Source organism: Triticum dicoccoides, chromosome 3A (genome assembly GCF_002162155.2).
Source record: "Triticum dicoccoides isolate Atlit2015 ecotype Zavitan chromosome 3A, WEW_v2.0, whole genome shotgun sequence".
Lineage (NCBI taxonomy): Eukaryota > Viridiplantae > Streptophyta > Magnoliopsida > Poales > Poaceae > Triticum > Triticum dicoccoides.
Window position 1 is genome coordinate 207,778,989 of NC_041384.1, and position 21,523 is coordinate 207,800,511.

Consider the following 21,523-nt stretch of genomic DNA (forward strand, 5'->3'; position numbering starts at 1 on the left):
CATAGTTAGGATGCACACAGACAACATCAACACGCGCAAACAAAAACATGCTAGCAAATAGTAAAGCCTTATAAGACCAAAGCTATGTGTAGGCAGAAAAAAAACCAAGCGACCAGATCCGCAATCAGCAAACTACAACAATGACCATATCCGCACCAACCATCTCATGACATCACATAGACGCCGATGTTCTTCAACAGTACCGCCTTCAAGAAGGGAGTGATGTTCAAGCGCCGCCGTCACTGGATCCAACCACACAAGGACAGAATCAAGGTTTTCACCTTGAAGAACCAGTCAAAGCATATCCGAGAAATGCCTTCAACAAGGTAATGATGTAAAAACATCGCCATTGCTAAGTATGACCAACTTGGGTTATACGTAGGCTTTCACCCCGGAGCTCAGAGACAGGATACTCGAATATCACCATCATCAAAGTCATTCATGTATTGTCACCATCACTTTTCTACGATCCCAGCAGCTACATGCAATGCGATCATCACCGCTGCATAACCTTCCTTCGTGTAAAGCCATCATCAATAATTTGCATCTCATCACCAAAGTCAACTACCAGAAGATCTGAAGAGATGTAACTCTCACGAAGATCTTCCGGTGGCTACCATAAGCTGCAACAAGGTCATCGTTGCATGCTGGATTGATCATCGCAATGATCAACACCGACAGCGAAGCACACCACCGTCGACCACTTCGCTGGAGAGAGCCTTTCCCAGACCCATCAGCATAAGGGCCAACATGCCCGAAAATAGATCACGAAATGCAAATCACCGTCACCGGCGCGTGGGAGACGGCGCAGCTGCCAGCAACACCGCTCGCCTTGGCGACGCCCCGCCAACAGCAGCAAGCGACCACTTCACTGCGAACCAAGGGAGCCAGGCCCGAAAGAACAGAACGACCAGATGGGCACCTCCTGATCCGGGTACCTGAACCCACGCAAGGGCCACCGCCAAGAAACCTGTTGCAACCCCTCCACCAGTCGCAATAGAGGACGCGAGCTACGCTGGGCCTCCCGCCGGCCACCACCCCTCAGCCGCCGCCTTGAGTTCCCCTGCTCATGGAAGCATCGCCCACCACTAGGAGAAGCCCCGCCAATGTCGGATCCACGCGAGATTTGCCCACGAGAGGTGTCGGCGACTACGAGGGAGAGGCGGAGGGGCTGTAGACCTCGATGTGGCTGGGTCACCGCCTGTGTCGCCTGGGGAAGGAACGGCGCGGGGGCTAGAGATCTAAAGTTTTTGGGAGTGTCGCCTCTATTCTCTTGCTATTTATACCTTTTGTTCATATATACACCCTATGTTCATAATTAATTACTTATAGGAGATTTTGCAGTTTAAATTTACATAACTGGTCACGAAATCAAGAGAGGGGAGACGATGAAGAAAGACATGAAAAGAATGATGACATAACTAAGTGTAACATAGATTCATTACTCGCTCGCTCGATGCTAGTTGTACTCACTTTTACAATCAGGCTGGAGACTCGATGTGGCTGGGTCACCGCATGTGTCGCCTGGGGAAGGAACGACACGGGGGCTAGAGATCCGAAGTTTTCGGGATTGTCGCCTCTATTATCTTGCTATTTATACCCTTTGTTCATATACACCCTATGTTCATAATTATAAGACGTTTTACAGTTTAAATTTACATAATTGGTCACGAAATCAGACGAGGGGAGACGATGAAGAAAGACATGAAAAGAATGATGACATAACTAAATGTAACATAAATTCATTACTCGCTCGCTCGATGCCCAATAGTTGTACTCACTTTTACAATTAGGCGGTGAAGGCCATGCCACCTAAAGAATGTTCAATGGGTATGAGTACATGACGGAGGAGGTACTGGGACCCCGCCTTCTGGCGATCCCTGGAGTAAGTTCTAGATTCGGAGGAGGCCATTGACTCCGCATCCCCGGCCAAGAAGAGAGACACTAGGGGCAGGACTGTGATGTCCAGCCCGGTGTCGACCCTGGCGATCTGCTGGTCGCTCGAGGCAACGGCTGCCCCACCACTGAAGACCAGAAGAGCTAATTGGGAGATCGCTTGTGATCTGTGATCTGTGATGGAGCTGCCACCTCCGTTCGTTATATGGCGTTGGCATGTGTTGCCGACTGTAATGTTTCTTTCCCCTCTAGTTTCCTTGTCTCCAGAGGACCTTTTTCTGGATTTATTTTGTTAAACAGCTCCTCTCAGTGAGATGTTGTAAGGGATCTTGATGGTTTCATTCGAGCTAAAGAAATCAGGGAGTACCCTCTCTGTTCTTCTAAAATGAGTACATGAAGGAGCCGTGGAGAGTCAAATGATAGAGACCGACAAAATCAACTGACTACATAAATTTTTTCACTGGGACGCTACATTCATAACTTTTGTCCAAAAGGACCGGCTGCTGAGTCGAATTGATGGAAAAGACTACCTCCAAAAACAATTGACTGGAGAGACCGGCTCGGCCGTGGCAGCAGCCGACACGTGGCACGTGTCGCCACGCACGGAGGCAGCAGGGCGGCAACCTTGGAATTACTGGAAACCGGGCGAGGCTAGCTGCTGCAATGGAACAACATGTGGTTGATGGGCCCTGCCGCCACACACCGTGGCGGCAGGTCTCGAGCAGCAGCGACTGGCTCTCTCGTTCTGCTCTTTGTTCTTCCTATGTTGTTAGCAAGTATGGAATAGGCATGTTTGACTGAGATTTGAATCAATTTCAAGGTCGATTTTGAAGATGCTACAGTTGAAGAAAAGATAGATCAAGGTAAGATGTATCCATTTTTGTGTTTTTCGCCCACATCCAAGATGGTTTTGTACTGTATGATTAGTCTCTAACTTTGTATTCTCTGTTGTATTTGGCATTCGATAATAATTTTTGGGAGTGTTTTTGAGCATTTGGAAAGTACAAAACGTTCGTGTATGTAAGCGAAAAAACATAAAAATGGATAGATCTTAACTTGATCTATCTTTTCTTCAACTACAATATTTTTAAAATCAGCCTTCAAATTGATTTAAATCTTAGTCGTGCCTATATTCACATTTGCTAACACAGTAAACGAGAGGACAGAACGACACAGCCGTGCTGCTGCTCGAGACCTGCCGCCGCGCCCCAGCACGAGACCTGCCGCCACAGGGCGTGGCGGCAGGCCCACCAGCCCATCCAAAAATCCGTTGCGTCGGCTCGCCTCGCTTGGTATCCGGTAATTCCAGGGATGTCGCCTGCTATAGTGGCGGCAGGTCCTACCACCTCCGCCCGTTGCGGCAGGTGCCACATGTTGGCTGGCGCCCCTGCCGCCACGGCCGAGTCGGTCTCTTCTGTCAATTCTTTTTATAGGTGGTCTTTTTCGTCAATTCGACTTGACAGTTGGTCTTTTTGAACAAAAATTCTACACTCATATTGGTCATACTACCTGCAGACACATGGACGACCGAGCGACGGAAGCCGAAAGAATAATGGCAGAACAGGCAAGCTCTCTATAAGCCAACATCTCCTCATAGTTATAATCCATGATGACAAAACCATATAATCCCTTGAGAAAACAAACGGCTTTGAAAGTGTTGGAGTAAAACCAGATTGAATGAAAGTGAATGGACAACTGGTCCTGGTTTATATTGGTTCTCAAGTATATATACATCTAGAACAAATGGGAAGAAGAGGTGCCTGTTCAGAGGCATTGATACGTCTCCGTCGTATCTATAGTTTTTGATTGTTTCATGCCAATATTATACAACTTTCACATATTTTTGTCAACTTTTTATATGATTTATTGGACTAACTTATTGATCCAGTGCCCAGTGCCAGTTCCTGTTTTTAGCATGTTTTTGTCTCGTAGCAAATCCATATCATACGAAGTCTAAATGCAATAAAATTTTACGAAGAATTATTTTGGAATATATGTGATTTTTGGGAGTTGGAATCACCGCAAACGGAGGCCCACACAGCCCACAAGACACCAGGGCGCGCCTAGGCCCCTGGCGCGTGGTGGTGGGTTGTGCCCTACTCGAACGTCGGTTGGAGCTCTACTTCGGGCGCAAGGAAGCTTATACCCGAAAAAAAATCATGTTAAAATCTCAGCACAATCGGAGTTACGGATCTCTCGGAATATAAGAAACGATTTTCGGCCAGATCTGGGGAACACGAAACAGAAGAGAACAGAGAGGGAGATCCAATCTCGGAGGGGCTCCCGCCCCTCCGTCGCCATGGAGGCCATGGACCAGAGGGGGAACTCTCCTCCATCTAGGAGGGAGACCAAGGAAGAAGAAGAAGGAGGGGGCTCTCTCCCCCTCTCTCCCGGTGGCGTCGGAGTGCCGCCGGGGCTAGGATCGTGATGACGATCTACACCAACAATCTTGCTACCTTCAGCACCAACTCTCTCCCCCTCTATGCAGCAGTGTAACACCCCTTCTCCCTGTTGTAATCTCTACTTAAATATGGTGCTCAACTTCATATATTATTTCCCAATGATCTATGGTTATCCTATGATGTTTGAGTAGATCCGTTGTGTCCTGTGGGTTAATCATGATCTTGGTTGGTATGATTGTATATTTTATTTATGATGATGTCCTATGGTGCTCTCCGTCTCGCGCAAACGCGAGGGGCCCCCGTTGTAGGGTGCTTATTGTCAGTGTTGCGGGGGTGACAGCAGCCTAAACGGGGATAAGTGGGTTATGGCGTATGGGAGTAAAGAGGACTTGATACTTAATGCTATGGTTGGGTTTCACGACCTTAATGATCTTTAGTAGTTGCGGATGCTTGCTAGGGGTCCAATCATAAGTGCATATGATCCAAGTAGATAAAGTATGTTAGCTCATGCCTCTCCCTCATGTAAAATTGCAAGAATGATTACCGGTACTTGCTATCGATTGCCTAGGGACAAATGACTTTCTTGTTGAAAAAAGCTATCCACTTTTACTACCTTGCTATTTATTCGTAGTTTTATTCTCGCAAAGTACTCGTAGTTTTATTCTTGCCAAATGATTTCATACTTGTTTTAGGTAAAGTAAACGTCAAGTGTGCGTAGAGTTGTACCGGTGGTCGATAAAACTTGAGAGAATATTTGTTCTGCCTTTAACTTCTCGTTGGGTTCGACACTCTTATTTATCAAAGACGGCTATAAACGATCCTCTATACTTGTGGGTTATCAGGCATCCCTTCAGAACACGTGCCTATTGGCATTAGAGAGAAGGGACATGACTTTTCGGGGTTGGACAATAGGCATGTGCTAATTAACAATAGGCATGTGCCAATTAATCCACTAATTAATTCCTAACACCCCCCTGTACAACAACACTCCTTGAATGCTTCATCGTTAAAATCTTCTTGTATATAGATCTTCTATCTTGAGAAATCTTCTGTATAATCTTGAGAGTCTCCCCTAAAAATTCGGTGGGGAAAATATGAGAAGAATAGAGTAAATATGTTGCTAAAACTCGTTTAAACCCAATGGAAAAAGGAATAAGGAGAAATCCATAGAATTTAGAGGACAATAAATATGTCGTGTATACTTTTCTAAAAAAACCGATGGGAAAAATAGAAAATATGACATATGATCTCATGTTGATATTACCTCATTAAAAACCTTGATGAGAACCTATAAAAATAAACTTATAAAGGTAAAAAAGAGAATAATATAATGCTTTGAATATGAGTAATTCATTAAGATACTCCCCCTAATACTTGCATATCCTGAAGCCGTCGAATACCAATTCCATGAACATGTTTCTGAAATGTTAATGTTGGTAGAGACTTCATGGTTGTCACATGATTTAACTTGTAACATGTTTGCATTCAGAAAACACAAGCAACGTTATCTTTGGGATAATAGTTGGTGGATGTTGCCACTAAGGTCTGTTTCAAAGACTTCCACGGTATGGCCACCACACCGATATTCATGGTATGGGTACCTGTAGGATCGAAAGTAGATCTAGAGGGGGTGATTAGACTACTTGACCAAATAAAAATCTAGCCTTTTCCCAATTTTAAGTCTTTGCAAATTTTAGTAGCTTAGCACAAGTCAAGCAATCAACGTACACATGCAATTCTAAGAGTATAGCGGCAGAACGTAAAACATTGCATATGAAGGTAAAGGGAGGGGTTTGGAAAGGCAAACGCAATGTAGACACGAAGATTTTTGGCGTGGTTCCGATAGGTGGTGCTATAGTACATCCATGTTGATGGAGACTTCAACCGGCGAAGGGTAATGGTTGCGCGAGTCCACGGAGGGCTCCACCCATGAAGGGTCCACGAAGAAGCAACCTTGTCTATCCCATCATGGCCATCGCCCACGAAGGACTTGCCTCACTTGGGTAGATCTTCACGAAGTAGGCGATCTCCTTGCCCTCACAAACTCCTTGGTTCAACTCCACAATCTTGATGGAGGCTCCCAAGTGACACCTAACCAATTTAGGAGACACCACTCTCCAAAAGGTAATAGATGTTGTGACGATGATGAACTCCTTGCTCTTGTGCTTCAAATGATAGTCTCCCCAACACTCAACTCTCTCTCACACAGATTTGACTATGGTGGAAAGATGATTTGAGTGGAAAGCAACTTGGGAAAGGCTAGAAATCAAGATTCTTGTGGTTGGATTGGAATGTCTTGGTCTCAACACATGAGTAGGTGGTTCTCTCTCACAAAATGAGTAATGGAAGTGTAGGCACGTTCTGACGGCTCTTTCTTGAATAGAGAAGGGGGTGGAGGGGTATATATAGCCTCCACATAAAATCTAAACGTTACACACATTTGGTCCAACTCGATGACACCGAATAGGCGAACTCGGTGAGACCGATTTAGTTCAAAATGTGAACATTAGGATTCTCGGTAGGACCGACATGATCAACTTGGTGGGACCGATGTGCTAGGGTTAGGGCAAATCCTTATCTTGGTTTGACCGATTACATAAACTCGATGATAGCAATTTCAGTAATAAGCAAACAGAGAGTTGGTCAGGCAAACTCGGTGGTACCGATCGCTCCTTTCGGTGATACCGAAATGTTACAAAAAGAAAATAGAGAGCTTGCATTGCGAAGTCAGTGAGACCGATCACTCATTTCGGTGAGATCGAAACGTTGCAAAGGGAAACAGAGAGTTTGCAATCCCATCTTGATAAGACCGAAATCCTTATCGGTGAGACCGAACTGATTAGGGTTTCTGACTATGGTTATGTCAAAAGAACTCGGTGGCACCGGGTGAATCAAATCGATGGGGCCGAGTTTGACTTTAGATTTAGGACACATTTGGAATTGAGAAAGTGGTTGAGGGCTTTAGAACATATCACTAAGCATTTTAAGCAAGTAGACCATTAAGCAACACCTCGTCCCCTTTTAATAGTATTGGCTTTTCTTATGGACTCAATGTGATCTTGGATCACTAAAATAGAAACAAAGAGTCTTGAGCTTTTGTCAATATTTGTCCTTAGCATTTTAAAGGGTCCACATCTTTAACCCATGCCATGCCAATCATTAACCTTTTTGAAATAATCATCTTGAATGGATATTAGTTCAATAAGCTATATGCTATTAGTTCAATATTTGTCCTTAGAATATGGAACTTTGTGTCCCAACATTACAATTTCATCATCTCATAATTTTAATGAATATTTCTCTACGTCTAGAGAATGAACTGTCATGAGAGTTATGAATAGATAAAAAGTTGTCCACATGCTCGGTCATGCATAAGATCAAACAGAAGATGGACTATTAATCTCTCATAATTGAACATATAAATCAAGCTACGCAACCCGCCGTTCTAGCGCCATCGCTGGTTCAAATTCATCCGGCTCGCTCGATATGCCTCGCTGGCCGACGCCAGCGTACTTTCCATCGCCGTGGTAAACATCCGTGCATTCATTTTTCTGTATGCTGTCTACTCGGGCTAGAGCGGCTGACGGCTGGGCCAGCCTCTAGTGCGGGTCCGTCTTGCAGTCACGCCCTGTGTTCGTATTTGTGTCTGGGTGGAAAAAGGCAGCGGTGATCGTCGGTTGCCAGAGCATCCATCATGGGTGGACCGAGTCAAGCCCGAGAAAATATCCGCGCCGCCTCCTCTCCTTCCTCTCTCTCCCTCTTCGCCTCCTCCTCTCCTTCCTCTCTCCCTCCGCGCCGCCTCCTCTCCTCTTCATGCGCGGCGGCGTCTCGTCATCCCTAGCCCCCGCCGTAGCCTCCCAACCCCCTCCCCCTCCTTCCTCATGAACCCTAGCAGAGAAGGAAGGGGAGGAAAGGCGGGAGAAAGGGAGAGGAAAGATGAGAGGGAGGTGTGGCGGCTTACGGGAGATGGTCACCGGCCGGCGTCGGCCTGCGCTGGCGAGGTCGGGCGCGGCCTTGTGGTTGGCGGCGGCTCGATCCATTCCTGAATCGGGAGCTGTGAGGAGCTCGTGGCTCGGGCATGATGCACAGGAGGCTGCACCCCGCCTCCATCTCTATGCGTGCGGCGGCGACCTCGGGAGGAGCTCGAGGCACAGCGGTGGTCCACGTCGCCGCCGTCGGTAGGAGGAGCGTGGGTCGCAGAGACGGCCGACTCCATCCGGCTTTCGCGCTGCCGTCCAATCCATCCACCCGAGAGATCAGTCCCCGCGTCCTTGCCTACATCTTTTCTCGCTGTCACGTGCGCTCTCTCCTCCGTCCTCTTACGCACGCCCTCGTGGCCAGATATTTGGTAATTTCTTTTCTGAGAATAAATAGATATTGTGCCCCCATTTGTTTGTTGTTTTGCCCAGCTGAAAGGTGGATCAAATATGAAATACGTGAACGTTCAATAGTGTGAAAAGCAAGCCCTGGTTTTGTTGAAATTCCATTGAATCTCTGTGATACCTAAGTACTAATGCTCATACTTTGCAATTTTCTCTCCACATCTTTCAGTCATGGGTTCTTGAGGAAAGTAGGTAATGCATTTTGTTTGTGTCAACTATACTGAATCTGCAAAGCCTTTTTTGTCTGCAGAGAAACTCACACTCTGCATTAGTTGCAAAAGCTGCTGATTTTGATCTTAACAATTGCAAGGAAACTATGGAGAAACTTGCACAGTTTGGGCAGCGTCAGCAGGCAGAGTTGCTGTTCAAGTAGCAGCAGATCACCAGCGTGGACTAGGAGATCCAGGTCATGGGCCATCCCCATTCAGGTAAGCTTGCCTTTCATTTGTGTTTTTTGTTTGAAGGTTTTTTTAGGGCTTCTTTGATGAATTACTCATATGTGAGGACATTATAGGCCATGCACACATTGAGTGAACAGATTCAACTTTCTTTTTTTATCCCTTGATAGTTCTCATTGAATCTTCAATTACGAATATCGTTGCAATTAGCAAGCAACCCTGATGGCAGAAGCTAGCTAGATGCCTAGATTGATGTGTTCCGTTATTCTATGCAGATTCTGCACTCCAACTAATTGTTTTTCCGTTGTTAGCTGGATCCTTCATGGTTGGAGTAAAGGAGCAGGGGGGCTGGCAATGGGGGAAGGAGCAGCGAGGCCGGGCCGGCAGCGCGGACATGTTGCCTCTTCTTTCGTGGACCATGGATACTTGGTACGTCGCTTTGCTTTCCTTTGTTGGGGATGGTGACGATGTAGTAGTCCACTCCTTACACAACTCGGCCTAAACACTTCAGTGTGCGGCAGCCGCTGGAGATTTGAGTTTTGTACAGGGAGGCACATCGGAGGGCAATAGTCGATGTTTTAGCCAATCATGATGTATTGCACATTGCCTTTCGTTTGCCTCTCACTCTTATTCTTGACATGTTGATTTTTCACTGACATGGAGAAGAAGAGAGATTATAGGGCGACATTAACTTCCGTTGTTTTTAATTTGACTATGATTGCAACTTTCAGATTTATCATTTTCTAATACTTGGTGATTTGTATTTTGTAGGTGATGCTGGATGCTTCTACTCTGCAATGCTCATATCCGATGCAATATATTTTTGCTTTATTGAAGGGGACTAACTTGTGCCGGGAGAGATTCCTGAAGGTGATGTCAGATCATTGCTAAATAACAAGGAATCCTTGGCACTTGTGATCCAGTAGTATTTGTCTACGACAGGTATGCATTCTGTCCAGCTAGGCCGAGTGTTCCAGATTTAGTAATGCTAGAGACACAAATAGATTTTATATACATTTTGATGTTTTAGCTTCCATAGTGAGAGCAAGTTGCAAGATCATATGCGGTCTTATGTTTGCGAGTTTCCTAAATTTATAAGATTCTTGGTCCAATCTGAAGTAGCAGTACAAATGGTTCATTAACTTTTCCACTATGTCTGCTTCTTAGATTACTACATTCAACTCCTGCATGAATATTTTTTGGTGCCCTCTTTCTGGTGTAGAAGATTGGCAATGCCACAAGATCGAAATATGTTCCATTTATTAATATACGACTCTGCACCAAACTGCTATGGTTGTCAAGTGCATATATAGTGGTATTCTTCTACAAGAACACCCAGTAGGTAAATGATCTTAGATTTTTTTTCCAGCCATCTTCAGCTGCAGTGCTATTCCTGTTTTCTGAAGTCATGGGATGCAAGGCTATGCAATCTCTTAACTGTATATTGCACCCAGTTAGCAAGTACTCCCTCTGTAAACTAATATAAGAGCGTTTAGATAACTAAAATAGTGATCTAAATGCTCTTATATTAGTTTACGGAGGGAGTAAGTCCTTTCTCTTTCTTCTTTATTTCCTGTTTCCATTCAGAATAATTATGTCTAGGCATACTAACCTACAGTTTTCTAACGTGTGCTTCTCGAGAATGATCTGCATTCAGAACAAACAATTGGAGGGGGACCTGGTTTCAACTGTTGATGAGGCACTGTCCGAGGAGAGACAGTAGATAAATGCAAATGTCCCCCAGCGCCAGAGGAGATCCTTTCTATGGAGAAACACCACATATGTACATAATTTTCTGCCTGGATTCTGGAAACGACCAAGGATAAGCAACTCAAGCGAAAGATTGCTTTGGTCGATCCTGCTGTGTTATTCTTCTCAAACATGCTAAAGAAAGGTTGGTACGATTGGTAGCCAACTAACTTACATAACACGCACACATTACTCTGTTTTTCTAATGAGTGTATGTGGATGCATACAAATAGTTTAGTATATTCTCTATTTCTTTAGTGAGTATATGAGGAAGCGTAACAGTTCTATGCTTTTCACGGATATATGTTGAAGCATGGAAAATGTATATGGTGCGTTTCATTTCTGCTCATCCTGATTTAACCAAACCAATCCCATGCATTTGAGGTTGTTGTGCCTGTCAGGTTTGGACATGTCCTTATTTGTACTAAATCACTAAACTAAACTTTATAAATAAAATAGCCTCCCCCTCCTTTCCAACAACTTATTTATTATTAGAGCAAGCAACGACGTGTTATCATGCTCGCTTTCTTGTGAGCAGTACTTGAGTTTAGATTGACATATACTCTTAGGTGTATAGAATCTTTGCCTACCTCTTGCCTATTTGGCATAGATAGATGGTTTGCTTTGGAGAGGGATTAGATGAGGCCTATGAGTCCTAAGTAAGCGTGATAAGCAGCAAGCAGTACACTTCTATTTACTATTAAGCGGCTACTGAATTTCTGATAATGGCGTCACAGGGATGATACAATCAATCCAACTGTTACCCTCGGTGTGATTTTTTGAAGGACTAATCTGAAGATGCTGGCTAGCTTGCACCGCCATCATACAGTCTAGAAGCAAAGGCAAGGATTACAGGGAAAATAAAGGTGCAATGCGCCCAATATATTTTACTTTTTGGTGAAGTTTTGGTGCTTGCGCAAGAAAGTAACATCATTATTATACCTACTGATCCTTCTTCCCAGGAAATTCGCCATCCGAAGAAATGCCAACTAACTCATTTTTGTACTTCCTCTGTTACAGAGGTAAAAAATACTACTGCTTTTCGAAAGCTTTTTGTTGTTGCATGTTCCCTTTTCTTAATCTTGTATTTATTCAATCTCACCATTCTATCGTTTTCCTGAAAAATTATACTCACATAGTAATATTTTCCTTATTGGTGATCTTCTGTTTGGCCTTCATTTGGTGTGCATATGGCATGGGATATTATAGGCTTATTTTTATTATTTGTTCATGCACTAATGCATACTCCCTCCTTTCCCAAATATAAGCCTTTTTCTAGAGATTCCAACAAGTGACTACATACAGAGCAAAATGAGTGAATCTACACTCTAAAATATGTCTACATACACCCATGTGTTGTAGTCCATTTGAAATGTCTAAATGACTTATATTTAGAAACGCAGGGAGTAAATCTTTTGGTTATGCTCTTATTATTTAGTCTAGAGCTATGCAATGACAACTATGGCTTTAGTCTTCAGGTGAGTGCCATAGACTGAAGAACCCTTGGCATCTTATCTAAATTCTTCAATCCTATATTATGCGTGCCCAGTTAAAGTTAAAGTACCTTATACCAGTACCTTAATTAGCCTCTTCTGACAATTGATTGTTTGAACTGTTATAGTAGGACTCGGACTTTCAAAGTTATTAGGCATGTGAACATGTTTTTATTTAGTTTATACAGTTTTGTGTTCTTTTGGCTTCAGGTTGCTCCTGCAGAGAATGTTTGATAGCATAGGAAAAACAAAGGAATTCTACAAAGAGGTTTGAGTGGATGGAAATTTTCCTCCAAAATGTAGTACAAATGGATCATATGGAAAAATTCCTAAGGATGCCAATCCTACGAATCAAACGAGCATCACAGAAAAAAACATCCTAAGGGTTTAAATCCTCCAAAAATCCTATGCAATTCCTTTGAATCAAAGGAGCCCTTAGTTAGAAGATACTCTTTTAAAGGCGGTCACTCAACTAAGTATCTTATACAATATACCCAGCTGGATGATTGGAGCAGTCTCAGCTGCTAATTAGTGCTCCTGTATTGAATCACTCAGCTCAGTATCAACACTGCCCTCGAGACTTGGCTATTAGCATGGTAGCAACGAGCTCACACACAAAATCTGCAGATTCATCAAACACTGAAGGAGGTTAGTTCTTACCTGAGTGGCAACGGCGGCTGCCGTGCTGGAGCATCCCTTGCCGTGAAAAGTTACCAGCTTCAGGGAGTGCTGGCACAGCCGAAACTGACGCCACCTACGGCAGGGAGCGACGGTGGCAACTGAGGATTTGGCTCGCCGGTATGAGCAACAGTGGCACCATTTGCCGGTTCCGCAGCTCCAAGCTACAGAGGTAGCTGCCGGGCCACCAAGATGCAGATGGAGCCGCAACGCCTCTGAGCTGCAGCAGGAGCCGCTCTGCCGCCAAGCTGCAGCGTCAGCCGCCGCCAAGATGGAGCCCAAAGTGTCGGCGGCGGCCTCCACCAGGTGCTTTATCACTTCAGTACGAGTAAAATGGGGAAAGGAACGGGACGAAGATAGTGAACCGGTGGATGGAACAAGACAAACAGTCAACCACGTGCTGACCTCCGACGTTACATGTGTGACGCGTGTGTATAGGTGTCCAGAGTGTGTGGTTCTTTTGTCCCAATGGCACAGTTGTAATTTTATTTTTCTTGCTAATTTGTACTGCATGTACTGATATGATCTGTACTGTTTCATGCAGTCTATTCCTACTTATTTTGACTTCCTTTTATCCTGTATCATATAATAATAAGATATAAGTATCTATTAAGTTAATTTTAAATTAGTGGCGTGTTGTCGCTTTTTGCGTCATGAGCGCAACGAGTCATCTAGTAATGAGAAAAGACAACCAAGTTGCTTTCTCCAATTTCAATGTCTTGTACGAAGCATGCAAACTGATGCATTCTCGTCACCGCCGTGAATGCCCTGGAGCCCAGGCGCATATCTTCTCCCGTGCTTCCACGGCTTGTCGTGGCCGCAGTTTCTGCATGGCCTATCTCTCTCTGATGGAAAGCAACGTGACTATTAAGGTGTTAGAGTAAAACGAGATTGAATAAAAGTGACTAGTCCTGGTTTATATTGAATCTCAAGTATATATACATCTGAAAGAGATGGGAAGAAGAGGTGCCTGTTTGAAGGCATCATCTCTCCAGAACAGGTGCCTGTTGGCATTAGAGAGAGAAAAGGACATACTGTTCGGGATTGGACACACCTTTTGCTAATAACTGTTCGTTAATTAGCAACAATAGGCATGTGCTAATTAATTCCTAACAGAAAGCAACCAACCTCTTCTAAGGGGCATCGTGAGCCAGCCGAAATGCACACCCAAAGAAAAGCCTCTTATGCTTGCTCCTTGCTGGACAACCGCAACCTCAATCTCCACCCCTCCGAGTACGGAACCATCGCCAGCTACCTCACGTAGGTAGAAGTGGGAGAGCAAACGCCATTAGACTTAAGTACACGCACAGATGTAAGTAGGCAAGGGCTAAAAAGTAACGACAATAAAAGTAAGCTGCAGGAAGAGTAAGCACCTGAAGAAACAGGAATCAAAACGCCTCTACCTATCGATTACTTCCTCTGAATAGCTATTAATCAGCTGCTCCGCCAAACAAACACAGGAAAATCCCAGCAAAGGTCAGTAGGTCACCCTGGAAGAACAAATAGTCAGTAGACGATGGAAGAAGGCACTACCAAAGTAACAGTTTGAAGGCAGCACCAAACAGGAAGCAGTCCATGAATTATTTCTGAACATTAGCAACACTGCAAGTCTAGAAATAGTACAGCAGGATAGATTCAGAATCAGACAGTTGTTTCGTGCACAACTAGACAGGGCTAAATGAATAGTAGTCCTCACAGAAGCCGCTGGCATAACCATAACAATCTATTCATATATAACAGAAATAGGCACATCCACTCTAAGAAGCAGCATCTTTTCGAGTAGTGGATCCTATCATAGCAAATCAACTCAATGCTTAACTCTGTGTGCGAGAACTGAGACTATAGACACATACTGGCATGTTTTGTCTACAAGCTTTAAATTTGTAGCTCACTCAGTGACCATTGTAATATGTAACTCATGTACACATCATATTCCTCAAAGGTAGCAATATTTTGTTCCGACAAACAACTGTGCCTAAAATCTGAATGTCAATACCATGAGACCTAGAACCAAGCACTTTTTAAATTATGAAAAACAGTCAACAATGAGCATCACCTGTTCTGCCAATAAAATTGCCGGATCTGGCCAACTCAAGGTGCTAGCACGCTACAATGATAATGCCTACAAGATCGACATTCCACGCGACAAGTACAACATGACATCTTCAACATCAAGGACATATCTCCCTATCATGGTGATGAAGTTAAACGATCCGAGGACGGATCTTTCCCAAGGAGGGGGAGATGATGCGGAGAATCCTTCTGTCATCCCCATGGACACCACACCGACTCGTCAAGCACCAAGTGTACCGATGACAAGAGCCGGTGCAAGAGCTATCAAAACCGAGGTTAACTCTCTCCTAGTTGAACTTCCCTTTGACCCACTTGAGACATGACTACTACCTCAAACGGAGACACTTTGTGTGCTTAGGTACCAAGGAATCAGCCGAGGTAAAGGAAAAGAGCAAGATGGACCCCAAGAAAATGGAGAGGAATTGTGCCCAACCCACAAACACTGGTACAACCAGTCAAGTACCGATCCACTACCGCTCCAACTACCGCTCCGACCGGCAAACCTACTGTTTTGAGCGGTTCAAGGCCGGTAGCATCCCTGTTGTTCCTACAGCCCCAGCTCGACCGGTACAATCGGTCCTACCGGTCTCCACTTCAACACACGCCTCCAGGAAAGTGGTACAACCGCACCAAGCGGTACAATCGCCTGGGTAACCGGTACAACCGGCCTGCCTGTGCGCAGAGAAAGGAGCCTCGACCCATGTATCCCCAACTTACCCCTTGGACTACAAGTACTCGTCTCCTAGCTCCGAATTAGGGTTAGCAAAGCGTATGAGACTATCTAGAGGAGCTTTGCTCATCTACCACTCCTATGCATTGGCGCTTCCGAAGGCCTGCCCTGAATATGCCCAAACCATCTCTAACGATGTTGGACAAGCTTCTCCTCAATCAGCGCTACCCCAACTCTATCCCGTATATCATCATTCAGGACTCGGTCCTTCCTTGTGTGGCCACACATCCATCTCAACATGCACATCTCCGCCACACCTAACTGTTGAACATCAGTGATCAAGCAACCTCCAAAATATGTCGATTCTTCCTTTCTGCCAGTCCATTCTAAGTAGGAGTGTCCGGACATAAGGTTTGATGCAAAATCCTTTCCTCTCATAAGAAAGTCCCAAACACTTTATTCACATACTCAGTGCCATTATCACTTCTTATCACTTGTACTAGAACATTGAAGTGATTTTCACATAGGCATGGAAATTCTTGAAGCATTGAAAAGTTTCATCTTTGTGACGCATCAAATAGATCCATGTCATGCGTGAGTAGCAGTCAATAAAGGTCACAAAATACTTTACACCACTAATGACACCACAGGACTTGTCCACATATCCGAGTGAACAAGTATGAATGGGGATATACTTCTGAGTCCCTTACTCGCATAAGACGTCCTCATGTGTTTAGCAAACTCACACGCATCACATTCAGCTTGTTCTTACCTACCCCATTCATTACATCATACATAGCTTGTACATTTTTATCAAAGGATACATGAAGTGACGTTTCATCGCCGAGGACTCGCTTTCTTCCACAATTGCCGCAAACACTGAGCTGCCCATCTGACCACACCCCTCATGGTCCATGTACCACGGTCCTCTAGGCCTTGTTCCAGTCCCAATCCTCCTTCCAGTCGGTCTGTCCTCAATAAAGCACATTTCTCTGTCAACGGTTACCCTCAGTCCCAATCCTCCTTCCAGTTGGTCTGCCCTCAATAAAGCTCATTTCTCTGTCAACGGTTATCCTACAGTTCACCTCGTCAATTAGAGCACTCATAGACAACAAATTGACCGGGAAAGCTGGCACATGTAAGGCTAAAGTCTTGTCAGCAGTACATATTGTGTTACTTTGAGAGGGAGTGAGCTGATCAAATGACTCAAATTCCCTGAAGTCACCTGCAAGGCTACAACATGTTTAGAAGCGCCAGAGTCTAGAATCCGCTCCAGATCAGATCAGGTCTGTGAGCAGCAATTGTGGCCTTTTCAGTCTTGCCCTCATTTGTACAGATAAATGAGCCAAACTTGGAAGACTAGTATCCTTCTGGCTATCATGTTGTTCTATCTCACCCGTATCCTCTACTTCCTGCATCACTTCGCCGATGGAAAGCAGCAAAGCACACGCCTGCTGCCACATACTTGCTGCACATGTTCATAGCAAACCAGCGCCATTCGCTGTTGCCTCCTCTGCCTCGCACAGCTCACACCCGCCTGGCACATGTGTCCTCTTCAGGCCATCGTCTCCTCCCAGCCACACTGACTCCCCCTCAACACCACCATAGCCTGCAGTTGCCTTCATGCCGCCTTCACGCAGCAGCCCCACTTCGCTCCCCATAACAGCCGCCACCTCTTCTTCTCCTAGCAGTGTCACCTCCAGTGCTGCCTCCTTCCCTCTCCAATCAACAACTCCAGCAAACAGCTTCAGCAAGAGCAGCTCCAGCAGCACCCTTAGCAGCAGTAGCCAACAGTAGCAGCGCAAGCCTCCTTTTCCTCTTCTTTGCTTCCTGCTCTTGCTTCAGCACGAGCTGCAGCAGAATCAACAAGGAGAAATCAGAAAACTGATTGGCCGTGTCTATTGTGCAGCCTCATGCGTGTGGCCTTCGCCTTTTCCCGCTGCTTCTTCTCTTCCTCCAGCCACAAGCAGCACGCCGCAGCTCCACTCGTGCATCCCCGCACACACCTCCTCACGCAGCCGCCTTGCGGTCGAAGCCCAGCTCCCCGCACTCGCCCTGTATTCCCACCGGACTACACCACCGGCGCCGCTGCAGCCTGGTCTGATACCATGTGGGATTTGGAGGAGCGTACCAGCAGCAGTGGCAATGTTTCTAGTGGCGATTCTCACCAGACAGCTCGATCCCCTTCTCTCTTTTCTCTAGGTCAGCCAGCCACATGGCTTATATGGGCCTGGGCCGCATGGCCACACATACAACACACTTCAACAGATTTCATGAGCCAGAACCGATTGTTTGAGAGGCCCTAACATAAGCAGCAAATGTACTATCAACTTTACACGGCAAGAGAAAAATCGAGATGCCAAAAACATTGGACAGCAAGCTAACAAACTCAAATTTTTAACATCAATGATGAAATTTCAATTCCATTCCTCAAATCATGTGATTGGCACCTATTTCAAATGCAGGAATTTCACAGGAATTTTCAACGAAAACACCAACGTAGAGAAGTCTAGAGGAGCATATCATCTTATGATCTGGCTAACTTTCAACATTCCAAATGGCAAAATACTGAAGATTGTCTCTAAATTCAAATGTTTTGAAAAGTTAAACAGCAAGGAGGCAAAATAATAAATATTCAAACTAAATCAACTTAATACAGCAAAATAAAAGCAAGATGCCAAAAACATTGGTCAGCGAGCTACCAAACTCAACTATTTATCATCAATGATGAACTCAACTCCATTGTTCAAATCATGTGATCGGTGCCTGTTTGGAGTGAAGGAATTTCACAGGAACTTCATAGGAAATTTCGACAACACCAATGAAGGGAAGTCTAGAGCACACCATACTATGATTTGGCTAACTTTCGTCATTTCAAATGGTAAAATATTGAAGATTGTCCCTAAATTCTAATAATGTTTAAAAAAAAGCAAGGAGGGAAATATTCAAACTAAACCTTCTGCATTAATTGTGGTTCATATGGCTAAGGTTTGATACGATGTTCCAAAATAAGTTAATGTGCTAACTTGGAGGGTTCAAATCATCAGCTTACCTGGTAAAAAGATTGGTTCCAACATATGATTAGGCATAGTGACTGGATTTTTCTTCTTTTCTAGAAGCAGATATATAAAGTTGAAGATCAGAACCTTACCAGAATCAAGGGAACTACAGAAGAATGTCTTCTCTCCAAACAGCAGCACAGCAGGCATGCATTCAATTTCAGCCATTTAAAAAATATATTATAAGCCACATAAAAACTCCCATATCAAGTGACCAAGAAGCACAAACAGTACAGCCAGATCAACTCAGTCACAGCAGAGATGCAAATTCTGCAACAGTGTGTCACAATACAAGATCCTGAATATTACAAGGATCTAGAAGCATGCTGGGATTTGGAAATCTCACTCAGAACTGCACCAACGACCGCAGCTTGCTCGAGACATTCAGACTTGTTCAAAGCGTCTAAAAGACTGACGCATGTCGTCACATTGACTCTACATGCCCTTAGACGAGTTTCTTCAAAAATGTGATACGCCTCCATTGCTCTGTTTGCATTGCTCATACCCTCTATGAGAGCATTGAAACATGCAGAGTCAGGCACTCCGCCATTGGTTTTGAACCCCACAAATAGGTTGTAAGCATCTGTTATGTTCCCTCACTTTGCAAGCCCGGAGATCATGGTTGTGTAAGTGACAACGTTTGGGATCAAACCTTGTTTTTGCATTTCTTGCCAGAACACAAAAGCCTTGTTGTACTTCTGTACCCGGCAAAGGCCATTTATAAGAATGCTGTATGTATAGGTATTTGGTGGACATTTCATTTCCTTCATTGACTGGAAACAAATAAGGGCCTCGTTGATTTCTTCAGCTTTCACTAAAGCATCCATGAGACTATTCCATGTATAAGCATTTGGAGTCAGACCCTTCTTCAGCATCTCTTCTAAAATTAAATAAGCTTCATCTATCCTGCCAGCCTTCCCAAAGCCATCTATGAGAGAACTATACAGAATAATATTCAATTCTATTCCTTTCGATTTCGCTTCTTCAGAAAGCATGTAAGCCTCATCTAACCTATCAATCTTGGCCAGACCATCAATAATCGATCCATATGTAGCAACCGTTGGAGAGATATGTTTTAGCTTCATCTCCTCGAGAACTTCATAGGCCCTGTCTACCTTTCCAGATTTGCATAACCCATCAATAACAGCATTGTAAGCCCGAGCATCAAGTGCAAAACCTTGCTGACTCATTGCGTGAAAAATACTGGACGTTTCTCTAGCCTGACCAGCTTTTGTGACACCATGAATCAAAATGGAGTAACTTCGAACATCAGGAAGAAACCCATAACTCTTGATGTCCTCAAAAATTGCTCTTCCCTTTTCAATCTCACCTGCTTTGAAAACACAATCCATATATGTGTTAAGTAGGATGAGATCAGGCTTGCATCCTCGACGGATCATCTCTTTGAAGATCTTGTGCCCATCTTCTTTCCTTCCATGCAGAAAGCAATTCCTGATCAAGGAAGTATATAACACAGGATTACCATTGTGGCCTGCATCCAACATTTTCTCGAATAGCCTATAGGCCTCATCAATCTTTCCCTTCTTTCCAAGGCCATCCATAAGGGAACAGTACGTCACAGAATCAGGATTGCAACCTCTCTGACTCGCACTTTCAAATATTTTATGGGCCTCATCGAGCAGCTTTGCCTTGCACAGCCTATCCACCATTATGTTAACTGTCATTAAGTTTGGATATAGGCCATCAAGTTCCATTTCATCACGTATCTTATATGCTTCATTAACCCTCCCAGCCATGCACAACATATCAATAATGATGTTATACGTTGAGGTATTTGGCTTAGCATCCTTCTTCATGACATCAAGCAATCTCAGTGCCTCATCAACCCTCCTCTTCTTCCCGAGGCACGTGATAATTGAATTAAATGAAATGACAGATGGAATACAACCCCTCTCCCTCAAGCGCTCAAGCAGCTTGTAAGCATTATCAAACCGGTCAGCTGACCCATATCCCATGATCATAGTATTATATGCGTAAGCACAAGGCACAGCCCTTTCCACTTCCATCTGCCCAAATAACTCCTCTGCCTCACCTAGTCTCCCTGCCTTGCAAAGCACCCAGATCATGCTTGTGTATGATACATCATCTGGCTGCAGACCCTGGGCTCTCAGCTCATGAAAGAACTTCCAGGCCATGTCCACATTCCCAGCCTTTCCAAAACAATCAATACACACATTGTACAACACAATATCTGGCTCAAGGCATCTCCCCTTCACCTCGTCCACCAGCATCAACGCGCCCTCCACTCTTCCCTCGCGGGCCAGGGTCCGCACCAACGTCGTGAAAAGAGGCACGCCCACCTCATACCCGACCTCTTGCATCTGCCGCAGCAGTTCCAGCGCACGCTCGGGCTGCCGCGCCTCAGCCAGAGCACCAATCAGCACGGTGTACGCAGATAACGCCGGCCTGAACTTGAGCCGCCGCATGATGCCAATGGCATGGAAGGCGTCGACGAGGCGGCGGGAGCGGACGAGGGTGGAGACTAGAGTGGCGCAGGCAGGGTTGGGAAGGCCGTAGCCCAGGAGGGACATCTCTTCCAGGACCTTGTCGAGAGCCGCTAGGTCGTGGGAGAGGAATGGGAGGACGGCGTTATACGCTTCGGGGGGCAGTGAGTGGGGAGAGGAGGCGGAGGAGGCGAGGAGGAAGAAGGGACCGGCGAGAGAGGTGTTCTGTAGGGAGCGGAGGACGGAGAGGACAACATC

General features: G+C 45.0%; 1 protein-coding gene across 1 annotated transcript; it reads right to left on the bottom strand.

Moving 5' to 3' along the window:
- Positions 1-13,889: 13,889 nt before the first annotated feature.
- Positions 13,890-21,517, bottom strand: LOC119267878 (pentatricopeptide repeat-containing protein At3g06920-like). Its single transcript, XM_037549316.1, has 3 exons — positions 18,893-21,517; positions 14,372-14,488; positions 13,890-14,249 (listed from the first exon to the last, which is right to left on the bottom strand). The coding sequence occupies exon 1, from the start codon at positions 21,350-21,352 to the stop codon at positions 19,397-19,399; it is 1,956 nt and encodes a 651-aa protein (XP_037405213.1). The 5' UTR covers positions 21,353-21,517; the 3' UTR covers positions 13,890-14,249; positions 14,372-14,488; positions 18,893-19,396.
- Between the last annotated feature and the right edge of the window lie 6 nt (positions 21,518-21,523).

Excerpts from the sequence above, each read along its gene's own strand:
- LOC119267878 (XM_037549316.1), bottom strand. The coding sequence starts at position 21,352 with ATGTCCCTCCTGGGCTACGGCCTTCCCAACCCTGCCTGCGCCACTCTA.